At 59.6% G+C, this 12,508-nt stretch overlaps 1 protein-coding gene across 2 annotated transcripts in view; it reads right to left on the bottom strand.

Annotated features, from left to right (window-relative positions):
* Window positions 1-3,962: 3,962 nt before the first annotated feature.
* ALX3 (ALX homeobox 3) overlaps window positions 3,963-12,508 on the bottom strand; it is a 10,497-nt gene continuing 1,951 nt past the window's right edge. Inside the window, exons 2-4 of one of the 2 annotated variants that reach the window (XM_040626932.1) lie at window positions 8,493-8,809; window positions 5,533-5,661; window positions 3,963-5,146 (exon numbers count right to left, since the gene is read on the bottom strand). In XM_040626932.1, coding sequence (XP_040482866.1) covers window positions 4,838-5,146; window positions 5,533-5,661; window positions 8,493-8,809 — 755 coding nt within the window. In that variant the 3' untranslated portion in view covers window positions 3,963-4,837. Of the gene's footprint in view, window positions 5,147-5,532; window positions 5,662-8,492; window positions 9,546-12,508 lie in introns of those variants that run through there. The other variant, XM_008704034.2, reaches the window with a different exon arrangement.

Raw genomic sequence — 12,508 nt, 5'->3', positions numbered from 1 at the left:
CTCTTGGTTTGCAAAAGTCTGTAAATACCTATATATCTAATTTATGTATAAGTTTGTGCAAAAAAAGAACGCAGAATATCAAAGCTGCAGCTCCGTGAAGCCTGAGTGGGCAGGGACGCCCTGCATCTGTGGGCCCACAGGCTGGCCCAGGAGAGGAAGAGGCTCATCCCGGCCACACAGTAGGCCAGTGGGAGACTGGCCATTGAGATCCAGGCTTTTGGACAAAAATGTCTTTTGGAGCAAGTGGCCACCCCATCTCTGTGGTTTTCTTTCTCATCTGGGTCCTGAGATGGGCAGGGCACGTGAAGGCCCTTTGTAAATGGTTGAGTTATACACAGTGTTGATTATTGCTAACCAGGGCTCCTTCCAGCCACCGAGGGATGGGTTACCTGCTGGCCGTATCACCTGAGGGGACTGGCCCTTGTTAATCGAAAGCGTAACCACTTACTGGGTGCCACGTAGGTAGGTACCAGGCCCGGTACCGATGCTTCTCGGAAGCTCATTTTCCACACAGGAGCCCCAAACGTTCCGTGCTGAGCACGTGCCAGCCACTGCTCCGAGCGCTTCGTGTAGACTATCTTCTTGCTTATCATCACCCTGAAGGTACCAGCATTACCGTGCTTATTTTGCACGTGAGAAACTGGCACAGAAAGGGTAAAGAACTTGCCCAAGGTCACAAAATAATGAGAGCCAGAGCCTGGATACAAACCGAGGTCTCTGCAAAGTATGTAGGTCAATGCCCCCCCCCACCCCACCCACCCTTTCTCTAATGAATCATTTGCTCTTTTATTCCCTTTAGTCAGTATTTAGTATTTGCTCAAGCATGGTCCTTGGCAAGAAGATTCTTGGCAAATGTCCGGTAGGCCTTGACCTGGCTTCTGATGTGCACCAAATGTGCCCTCGTCATGATGGTTAGGGGGCTGTCGCTGCCACCTTCCTTGTCAGCCTGAGCCTGGGTGTTTTTCTACCCTGGGTCCCGGAGGACTCGTGTGTGGCTGCCACACCATTCCTGTTAGGCTCCTCTCCCGGGAGGCTGGCTTCCTGTCTGTGCTCTCATGAACGGACTGCTCAGGGAAGCAGTAGCCGTGCCATTCGTTTGTCACTTGGCACGGTCAGCCTCCGGCTACGGCCTCTCACATTTACTCACTGAAGGACCTTGAGCTCATCAGGCTCGACGCCTCAGTTGGCTTATCTGTAAAAATCAGGTTAATAACAGCAAAGTGGTTCCGAGGGCTGAATAAGATAATGGATAACGGCCCTACGTACCTGGCCGAGGAGGGACAGCACAGCTTGTAAGTGACAGCTATTTGTAGTCCTGCTAAGGGCCCTTCCAACTCTAGCCTGCTCGGAATTTGCTTCCACTTCCTGAATCCCCTGGAAAAGAGACAGACCCCCCCCCCCCCCCCTCTGCTCTATATACAGAAGGCTTTCAAAAGTCGGCCATTCACCGAGCCACCCTGCTCTCCTACCTTGAAGGCCTCTTCTCTGGGCCAGGCCTCATTCCAGGTGCCCTGGGCGTCCAGGTGAACAGAACACCACACCCTCACTTTCCTTGACAAGCTGTCAAATCGACAGACGGGACCACAACAGCAAGCGAGAGCAGTAACCTGCTGGGCACCGAGACAGACATCCACGGGGCCGCCCGGGCTCCACCAGCCCCAGCCAGTGCCCTGGAGAAGAGACTGGGTGGGGGAGCCCGCCACAGGTGAGGGGCAAGGGTGGGGTCTCCGGCATCGGGACCGAGGGCTCTGAGAGCATTGCCCCTGGGGAAGATGGCTGGGATGAGCCCAGGGCAGAGGCTGGGGCAGCAGTGAGGTGGGCGCCCCCTCTGCCTGATACAGAGAGTGCCCGGCTCCCGGTGAGGCCGGGCTCTGTTCCTGTCTGGGGCTGCGGAAGGTCTGCACTTCAGGGCCGAAATTCGGGTTGATGTGTAAATGCTTGGGGGGAGGTGGGGGGGAAGATTGAATGCCTCTAATGAGAAGCATTTCCTCGCGCTGGACTGAGACCGGAAACCTGGACTGAAGGGCCCGCTAGCGAGGGCTCTCCGCTCTGGGCCTGGGGTCTGTGCCCTTGCCAGCACCAAGATTTAGGGTTTCTTTGGGTGGGCCTCCCTGGGGCAGAGAGGGGCCTTAGCAAAGGGACATTGGGCCTAGCAACTCTTTTAAATTTGGGATTTCAGGTGGGACCATTTCCCCGTTCCTTTTCCAGAAGGGGTAAGCATAGCCCCCAGTCTGACGTGGGGCCTAGGCTGAGAGCTGAGGTCACCTCGAGTGAGGCTGGGGGCAGGGGCATCTGAAGCTGTGTCTTAGGGGTGAGACGCCTCGGGTGTGGAGGAGGAGGGGAGGACGGGAGGATGGCTAATGGGAAGCAGGTGGAAGGGCTGCCTATGTCCCAGCCAGGGGACAGGCCGACTGGGATGGCCCAGGCAGTGGGAGAAGCCATCAGCTCACAGATAATCCCAGGGAACAGGCTCCGGGATGCCCATTCATATTCATTATGTGTGAAGTGGGCGGTTGTAAAGTTAGCTTTCTCTTCATTTAGCTGTCACTGGGCAGAAAAATATGAGCTGTGGGCAGATGCCCCTGGATGGGAGCCAGTAGCTAGTCTCTGGCCTCCCCGTGCCCTCCCCCTCCAGGGCCTCCCTCCCGCACTGTTCGCTCCCAGCCTCCGCCTGCCTCCTCCACTCTTGCTGCGTGGATCTCTGCCTTGGCTTTACTGCCATCTCTTCTCTCGTCTCTCTTTCCCCACTTCTGTTCCTTCACTTTCACACATCCTTTCCTGTCCGTGCACCCCCTTCCCCGGAAGCTGCGTGAGAGAGGGAACTGCGTTTTCTTTCTTGACCATTGTTCTATCTCTGGCACCCAGCACAAGGCAGCAATAAATACTTGTAGAAGAAACTCTTCTTTCTCTTCTTTCTGCATCTCTCCGACTTGGTGACCCAGAACTCCAGAATCTTGGGGGCCACTCCTTGGGTGAAGAAACTTCTAGTGCAGTGGTCTTAGCCCTGAATTAGAAATTTGGGTTCGAGCCCGTCATTACTGACCAGCTGTGGGAAGGGGGTTGTGTTCCTCTGAGATGCTGGGGCTGCCTCTCCCTACTACTCAGACTCTCCCCTTCCTGTTGGATACGGGGCTGCCCCGTGGACTCAGAGCCAGCGACAGTACAGAGAAGAGAGAAATCCCCAGCAGCCAGGCCCTCGAATGAAAGGAAGGGCAAGAAGGTACTGGTTTCTTCTGGAGCTGGAGCCTCATCACACTGACTGTCTTAGAGGAAAATCTGATCTGATGTGGGACTCGCTCCCTCTTTGGGCGTCTGTGTGCTGCTCTGTGCCTAGAGGAGGAGGCGGCTGGCCTACCAGCCAAGGCTGAGCTCCTCTGAGCAATGTGGTTGTGTTTACTGGGAGGGTGGGAGGGCCAGGCCTGCTTTCTTCCTGCCTTCCAGGCTTCAGAGATAAGGCAGAAAGTGGGGATGAAGAGTAGAATGGCTAATACTCAAACCACAAGAAAGAGTCCTGGCTTTCGTCTCTGCCCCACAGCTCAGACATGCTCCTGGGGTGTCTGGGAGAAGGGGGCTGCCCCACCCCCACAGTTTGGCCCAGGAGAGCTCAGAGCCCTCAGTGGGCTCCCCCATCTTTCATTCCGCCCCCCATTCCACTGCCAGTTCAGCCACAAGTTTATCTCTGCCTTCCCACTCCTCACCCCCAGCCCTCCATTTTCCCTTCCACAGGGGCCCAGCAGCCCTAGAGCTCGGTTCTTGTTCCTGCCACCCCCACCAGCGGATCCTGGGCAGGTGACAGGGCCAGGCATGGCATCTGTCAGCCTTGGGGGCCCTCCTGCAGGCCTACCTTCCCCTAGCCCCCAGGATCCCTGCTGGCCCCTCAGGAGGGCCTGGCCCAGCCTGAACCCTGGGCACAGACCAGCTAACCAAGTGCCAAACCCTGAGGATACACAATCAACCTGGTCTAAAAAATCCTACCATCTTTATTATTATGCTGGGCAGCACACTTTTTTTTTTTTCTTTTTTACAAAAGTGGGGTTGAGATCTCAGGGGCTTAGAATCTGTGGAAATCTGTTTTATTCTTACCAACATCTAACGAGTAAATCAAGGGAGCCTACAGTTCCCGTGGCATAGCTCTGGCCTGATCCCATAGAAGAGAAGCCAAATATTTGGTGTTTCTGGTGGACTTCCTGCTCCCCTGGAGGGGAAGAGGACTCCATGGCATGTTGGGGGTAGGGGCACAGGGCAGGAGTAAGGGGTAGCTGGAGCAGGGGCTCCCGGCACCTTTTCCACGGACACCTTCCGGCCCTTGTGAGCTCCAGACGCTGAGCGCTCGCCCCCTGGTGGTGGGACGGGGAAGTGAGGCCGGCCCTAGGTGCTCTTGCAAGACCGGTTTCCCCTAAGTCACAAAGAGCTTCTCCCGGTTCAACCTGTGTCGTCTTCTTATTTTCCTGGGCTCCCTGAATGACGAACCAATTCAGCCATTTCAGCTGGAGGGATGACAGTTAAACTTGGACAAACTCTGAAGGAAGCAGGGCAGTGTCTTCCTCCCTCCAGCCCAGAGTGGGATGAAGGGACCCAGTGTGTAGTAGGAAGAGTCCTACCTGCTTTGCAGCCCCCTTTGTCCTGGGCAGCCCCACCTTATTTTAAGAGAAAAAAGCTCTAGCTTGTTCCGTGCGGGAGGCTGAGGAGCCCAGCTGCTCCGTCTGGGCCTCCTGGAACCATCTGGGGCTTGGAGGCAGAGGTCTGTCCTCTCTGGCATCCAGGCTGGGGTGGGGTGGGAGCAGCTGGGAGCAGAAAGGCGGGGCGGGCAGCTTAGTCTGAGTATCCACGCAACCGATCACGTGGTCCAGTTCAGTAGGCTGGGTGGCTCCTTGGACTTCACCCTGAGCGAGATGAGGCTTGGAGACTTATAGTCGCCATCTGGGCTAGGCTCAAAGCTGTGGCCCCCCAGGGCAGGGGAGAAGCCATGGATGGAGTAGATGCCAGGGTGGGCTCCGGGGGAGGCTGGCACCCCCATGAAGCCAGCCACGTTCCCATGAGAGTGGGAGTATGCAGACATGCACGGGGAGGGCATGCCCTCTGGAGACACGAGGCAGGGGCCCGGGGGACTCCCAGACCCTGGACTGGGCCACAGGGAGTTCTGCAGCTGAAAAGAGAGACAGAAAAGAAAGCCCATGAGTCAGTTGCCCAGGGGCTGCCTCCCTTATCTGGGGGTTCTGTCTTTGCCCTTAGGGCTCCAGAAACTTACCAGGAAACCTCCACCTGGCCCAGGTCTAGAATCTGCTCCCTCCTACCCCCAACACTTGAAATGGCATCTCAGGACACCCCTGCCACTGCCCCTCCAAATGAGGTTTTCTTCAGTGCCAGCTGTTCGGCATGCCTCGTTCATGAGATGGGGAGGAGCCCCACTTTGCAAGGAAGTGATTTACCCATGGTCCCACAAAGCCCTAATGCTGCCTCAGGTCTCCCTGGGGCCAGCGCCACCGCATGGGATGTGGCCAGGCCCTGACTCAGGGCCGGGTGGGGTCTCACCTGCGGGTGGCTGTCTGTTCGGGGCAGCACAGAGATGTCATAGGCCGATGTGAAGGGGTTCCGCCCCTCCTGGATCTTCCCATATCGCTCGCGCTTCCGCCACTTTGCTCTTCGGTTCTGGAACCAGACCTGGGGACCGAGGGGAGAGGCTGAGGGCATGACAAGTGGCCCTGAGGGATAGAGCCTGCTGGGGAGAGAGTCGGTGGTGGTCTCCTCCTGCGGGGAGCCAGGGGGGTCTTGAGCTGCAGTGGCCTGTAAATCCCTACTGTTCTCAGGGCCAGGGGAACCTGGAATGGGGCCTGGGAAAGGCCCAAGTTCAGAAGGGCCTTCTTGGTCCCTGGGGCCACCCCTCACCCCCAGTCACCAGGCTGAGTCACTCTCTTGGTTCCCCAGCCCGCTTGTGCCACTAAGGGTGTCGTGGGCTCTGTGGCCTCGGAGGCTCTGGGCACTGCCTGGGCGCACCAGGGCACAGGCCTCTAGCCCCCTGCCTCATCTCCATTCCCAGGCTACCCACCTCCCAGTCTCAGCCCAGAGGCCAGCTCCTTAAAAAGGCCCCTGGGCACTGAGCCCTGCCCTCCTCCGCAGCCTTGTCCCCAGCCAGGCAGTGTCACTTGGTTCTTCCCACCTACCTCTCAGGACAGCTTGCCTTTGAAACCATCCACTACCTTGCCACTCCCTGCCTTTGCTCAGGCTTCCCCTGCGTGGGCTGCCCGCCTCACCGCGGCACACACGCACCCATCTCCGCCGGCCTGGGTGACGTGCGGACGTCTCTCTCTCACTCCCACCCCCTATCACCACTGTCCGTTTTGCAGTCTGTGTCTCCCACTCATTTGTGAGCTCCTGGCAGGTGAGGGCGGCCTACCCGTGTGCTGGGCGCATTTGTGTGTGTATCTGCGACGAATCTGTCCTCGGCCCATGCCCTGTGGCTGTCGCATTCGTGGTGCCAGTGCATGCGTTCTGTATTTCTATCATTTCACGAACATTGCTGTGCCAGGCTCGTGGGCTAGATGTTGGCAATATCCAAACCAAACCGGACCAAACCATCCCCTGGCTTTCCAGGGATCTAGGTGGGAGCCTCAACAGAAGAAGTTTGTGTGTGTGTGTGTGTGTGTGTGTGTGTGTGTGTGTGTGTGTGTGAGTGTGTGAAAGGAGCCCCACCTCAGCCCTTCACACACGCCCTCCACGGAGGCCGTTCCTACCCCCGCAGGCAGGTGAGGCCACGACAGTTAAGGAGCCTGGCAGACCCCCAGCCCCCTAAGCCCCAGAGGCAGAGATCCCAGAGCAAGCCTGGGGCAAGGTCAGGGACGGACCATCCCACCGGCCCAGCAGCTGGGCCTTCCCTTCTCTGTCCTCCCTCCCCCGCAGGCAGGTGAAGGAGTCTGGAGCTTCACCGAGCACTCTCCCCATCATCCCTGTTGTCTCTACGGCCCCCACTGGAGACTTCCGCCTGCACTCTGGCCTGTGCACTGTTCTGTGGGGTGGTTTACGGCTCTCCATGGGGCAGGGCCTACAAGTGGCTGTCACATTCCTGTCAGAAAAAAGAGCCCTACTCTAGGGTCTCAGTCATCGGTCTGGGGGCCTTGTGGCCACCCTTGTGCCCCGTCAGGGTTGAAAAGGCCTGGGAGAGGAGTGGGGGGATGCGCTCCACCTCTCCCATATAGTTCCATGGCTACGGCTATTCAGACCGCACCCCAGAGGCTCGCTGAGGGTCTGGAGACTCGATGTTCCGGACTTCCATGGCTCATGGACTCTGGGACTGTTGTGAATGCTCGGTCTCTCACCCTGCTGGCCCCAGGCCCTGGGAGGACAGTTCTAGAAGTGTGTTTGGGGTGCCTCCTGGGAGGAAAATGAAAGCAGGAGGACCCAGAAGAAAAGGGGAAACAGCCCGAGCCCCTCTGGTCCTACACCGAATCCAGCTTTGGGGCCTCATCTGCTGGGAGGCAGCTGGCCTCTTCGTGGACTGGCCTGCCAGTCCCCATATCCAGCCAGAGGGGGGCCCCGTACAGGGTGTGCTGTATATGAGCTCTATCCTATTAGGTCTCCTCTGTGGTGGGAAAGAGAATCTCCTCTGTCTAGAGGTCACTCCTCACCTCTCCTGAGAAGCCCAAACCCCACCCCTCTCCCAGTGCCTCCTGCTTGGCCTCAAGGAGTCTGTTGTCCCTCATGCCAGTTCAAAGTCAAAGCAAGGCAACAACCATCATCTTCCTCTTGGGCCAGGCTTTTACTGAAGCCTCCTTCCCCATCCCCACCTTCCGCTTGCCACCTTCAAGTTCTTTCTCACTTCCAACATGCCTTGGACATGGACTTCCCTTCTCCTTTTCCCCTGTTCCCAGCATCCCTCCACCCCTTCAGCCCCAATCCCTACTGGAAGCTGGCCACAGCCCTACCCAGGGAGCCCCGGGGCCTGATCTCTGCTGGGGAGAGTTGGGTGGGTGGGGAAGGGCCCCTGGCTGGGCTCTCCCGGCCGGGGTCTTGGAGCTGGCGGGCCTGACAGTCACTGGCTCCGGATGGCTTTGAGCATCGCTGAGCCTCAGACCCCCCAGTGGGGACCCTCCTGCTCTCGGCAGCTACCTCGGGAGCAGCCCGATGTGTTCAGCATTTCACTGCTTCCGAAAGGCTGTCACATCTGGGATCCTCAAAGACCATCCAAGAAGGAAAAGTGAGACTGAGAGATCCAATGTCATGCCCTAAGTCACCTGGTCAGCTAGAAAGTGCCAGAGCTAGGACTCCCAGACAGGTCTTTGGACTCCAAGAGGCCACCACCCCCATGAAGCACTCGAGCTGCAAGCCCGTTGCCGTGGCAGAGCTGGGCATGGAGGGGGAGCCAAGGGGAGCCAGGCACCCGGGAAAGGCGGCTCTGCGTGGCACTGGCGCCCACCTCTCCCGGCCCTTCCGTGGCCGCGGCCCATGGTCGGGGTGGCAGAGGCAGCCAGAGAGGCCCACGTCCGGGGTACCCTCACCTGTACCCGGGCCTCGGTTAGGTCCGTTCGCAGAGCCAGCTGCTCCCGGGCATACACGTCAGGGTAGTGGGTTTTCTGGAAGACTTTCTCCAGCTCTTCCAGCTGGAATGTGCTGAAGGTCGTGCGGTTACGGCGCTTCTTGCTCTTGTTCTTGGCCAACTCCATGGAGTCAGGGAGTCCCGGGGACAGAGGGACACGCAGGCTGGCCAGACAAGGGCCTGGGGAGCCTTGCAAGTTAGAGGGTCCGTCTCTGGGGCCCCCTCGGCAGTCCAAGGGCAGCTGGGGGAAACTGGCAGCTTTGGAGGCCTTCTCCTCGGCTGCAATGGAAAACACAAAAAGGAGGATGGAAACTGAACCAGGGGGTTTTGTGGGTGGATGGGGGGGAGGGGGAAGAACGTTTGACGCTTCAGTCCCCGCCTCCCCCTTCCTTTCTCTTCCCTTGTCCCAGCAGCCACCCTCCATGGGAGCCTGGCATTGGGAGGCCTGTTTGCTGAGCCTCCAGCTGGGGAGGGGGCCCTGGGGAACCATGTGCTCTGTGGTCTGGGCGGATCTGCTGGGGCCAGAGGAGGGTTCATTTCGGGGAAGCACTTTGTGGTGGTGCGTCCCACAGGGTGTGGAGGTGCCAGGATTGGCGCCATGGCAGGGCCTAGCGCAGAGGCGGGAGGAGGGGGTGAGCATGGGGCGGTTGACATCTCCCCGCCCGGGGCAGGAAGTGCCTCCTTGGCCCTGAAGGCAGGAGCCGTGGTTCCCAGGTCCTCATGCCCCTGCCTCTGGGCCCAGGTCCAGGCAGGGGGCAGGCAGGGGGCAGACAGGGACACTCGGGTCCCCTTTGGCTGGTCTGGCTGTGCCTCATTCTCTGGACCCCAAAGTTCAGGGCAACGTCAAATCCCCCAGCCCTGGGGCATGAAGGGCAAGATGAGGCAAAGAAGCTTCCAAAAAAGACCATCTCATTCATTCGAAAATGGTGATGTTTATGGGCGGCGCAGTCGTTAAGCGTCTGCCTTCGGCTCAGGGCATGATTCCAGAGTCCTGGGATCGAGCCCCACATCAGGCTCCTCTGCTATGAGCCTGCTTCTTCCTCTCCCACTCCCCCTGCTTGTGTTCCCTCTCTCGCTGGCTGTCTCTATCTCTGTCAAATAAATAAATAAAATCTTAAAAAAAAGAAAAGAAAAGAAAATGGTGATGTTTGGGCCAAGACTTGAGCTCCAGCATTAGAGAGCAGGAGGTAGGCTCTCTGCAGAGGAGAGTCAGGGCCTGGGGGACCAGTGTCAGTAACAGGACTCAGCTCCCAAGCCCATCATTCTGGCCGTGGACTGCCCCCTCGCTCCTGGGCAGTTTCCGATGGCTCCCCCATTGCCCAAGATTAGCAAGCAGGGAGGGGGAACCTGACTGCAGCTGGGCACCGTTCCCAGCAGCCCCACTCTGACACGCTAACCCTCACTCGGGAGGCTTGGTGGAGCCCTGCCACCACCCGGTCATGGTGAAAAATAGGTCACCCCGATCGCTCCGCCCTCTCCTCTGGTGAGGCCCCCAGTGGCACTGCCATGAAATCTCCGGAGTCCTCTGGGACAGCGGGAGTGCCGCCGCAAAGACGCCCCACTGACTCACACAGCCCTGCCCTGGCCCATCCCCAGCAGGGGCCCCGGCCCTAGAAGGCCCAGCAGGCTGGCACCAAGAGACAGTTTCCTCCTTGGGACTTGGTGTCAGGATCACAGCTGTCGTCAGGGAAGGATGGGGCCAGAGAGATGGGATTCTCAGGTTCTGTCTCTGAGGAGTCCCTGTCTGCATCATGGAGGACAAGTTGGGCAAGGTTCCCCTCAGCAGGAAGGTGGTCAGGGACCTCCCAGGACCACCCAGGCTGTGCAGTAAGCTCCACATTGTCCTGGAGCCCTGGCGGAGTCAGGGGGCCTGCCCTCGGGCACCAGGCTCATAGCTTGGAGCGCAGCATCGAGGGGAAAGTGCGCCAGCCACTAACCTCCATGCTTGGCCAACAAGTTTGGGTTCTAAGGGTAGTTCCATGGGCAGCAGCTTAGGAAGAAGGACTCATGGAAGCTGAGCCAAATAACTAAACATGGTCGGGGGAGTGGGAGCCTGGAAGGGGACACCCCGCCTCTAGCAGGTTTGAGAGCAGGGTCTTGGAGTCCTGGGTTCAGAGGGAGGTCCTGCTGGACTCGAGGCAAAAAAGGGTGTGGGTGGCTCAGGGATGGGGTGAGGGGAGCAGTGACGTTACTGTAGAGGTCTCCCCAAAGTTCCAAGGCTTTGCTCTTCTGGCTCTTGGGCCCTCAATGTCTGTCTGAACAGGATCTGCCCAGAGGAAGTGACTAGCTCTGGGCTCTGAGCTACGAGTTAGAGATAAAAGTGCGGCAGGACTTTTCAGAATAGCCCCCTAGAAAAGCTGGCCTCCGCAGGCCTCCCATGCCTGCCCATTCTATAGCCCTCCCAGGGGACCAGAATACTTCTCCCCTCCTCATGGCCCTGAGACCTCCCTCTACCTGGAGGAGAAGCAGGCACCCCCTCTTTGGGGGGGGGGGCGCAGCTCATAGAACGGCTCCTGAAGAGTAAGGAGCGGTGCAGAAAAGAGGGAGGTGCGATCAGCAAAGGGCAGCAGTCAAGGAAAGGAAGGGAAGGCAGCCCCAAGTTTGAACCTGAGCTTGCAGAGAGCAGAGTGGCCCGTGCGTCCCCGAGCACTTTGAAGGTGAATGCGGGCTGTGTATAGGAGTCACAGCACCTGGCGGGGACACCGGGCGGTTAAGGGGGAGTGTTCATGGTAGAGCCTGGGATGCTGGGGCTCAGCACCAGGGGCTCCACAGCCCACACAACTGCAGCAACCACAGCACAAGTCTGTCGGGCCTGAAAGACAGGAGCCAGGGCAAAAACCTCTGAGGCCACCACGGAGCTCCGTCCCTGACTGGCTCCCACGCCCCGCTGCTCCCCCTCACCCTGGGGGCCGCCAGAGCCCCCCCCACCCCCGCTAGCGGCTCGGGCGCCCCCCACTGCCCTCTCGGCTAGTGTCCACGGAGGCCGCGGGACCCACCACCCGCCTTTCGGCCTCGGCGGGAGTCTTGCTCCGAGCCGTTTCCCACGCGATCCGCAGAGCTGCAGAGGCCTGGGCTCTCGCCGCTCCGGCTGGTAACCTGAAGCCGTCGTGGGCATAAACGCCGCGCGCGGGGCCCCAGCGGGGCCTGGGTGCTCTCCCTACAGTTACCAGCTTTGGCCTAGACGCCTCAGCGGGGGGGACGACCCCTGACTTGGAATCCTTCACGAGGTCTGCGGCGAGCGCGGCCTTCGGTGTTCCGCTCCGGGCCTGAGAGGCGGCGGGCGCGTTCCCAGGTCAGAGAGCCAAGCCCGGGAACGGACTGGGCGGCCCCCGGCGGAGCGGAGCGGCAAGGCACGGCCGGCACTCCTCCGGCTCTCTGAGCAGCCGCGCGCCCGGGGCTCAAAGGGAGGCTGGCACAGCCAGGACGCGGCCCGGGTCTAGGGCAGGGCTGGGCGCTCTCGGCCAAGGGCGCCGCGAAGAGCGGGAGAAAAGCGCCAGGCTCTCCAGCGCGGGACTGCCCAGCCTCGGCAAGATCGCGCCGCAGATGGGCCGCAGCTGCGCGCTCACTGGTCTGAACTGGAAACGCTCGGAGCCCGTCAATTTAGAAGCCGGGGAATAAGGCGGGTTCCCCCCTTGCCGCCACTTCCCACCTCGTCGTAGACTGCGTGGCCCCAGCCCCCCGGAGCCGTTCCTCCCCAGCAGCCCCGCTTCGCCGCAGGATCGCCAGCGGCCAGGGCCCGCCGAGTTCCGGCCCGGGTACCCGGGAGGCGAGCGGCAGCCGGGGTCCCAGGCTCCGTCGCACACGCTGCTCCTGTTTTTCGTTTGGCCCGTCCTCCGCTCAACTTGAATCGTTAATTTCCCTCTCCCACTTGATCTCATTTTGCTGCTTTCTGCACTTTTAGGATGTCCCTTCTTTTCCTTTCATTTTTTTCTGCTTCTACTCTCTTCGTCCTTTCCCTCCTTCTCCATTTACCCTCTT

Source organism: Ursus maritimus, unplaced genomic scaffold (assembly GCF_017311325.1).
Source record: "Ursus maritimus isolate PB19 unplaced genomic scaffold, ASM1731132v1 scaffold_12, whole genome shotgun sequence".
NCBI classification, from domain to species: Eukaryota; Metazoa; Chordata; class Mammalia; order Carnivora; family Ursidae; genus Ursus; species Ursus maritimus.
The sequence above is the reverse complement of the archived record's forward strand: the minus strand, read 5'-3'. Positions and strand labels throughout refer to the sequence as shown.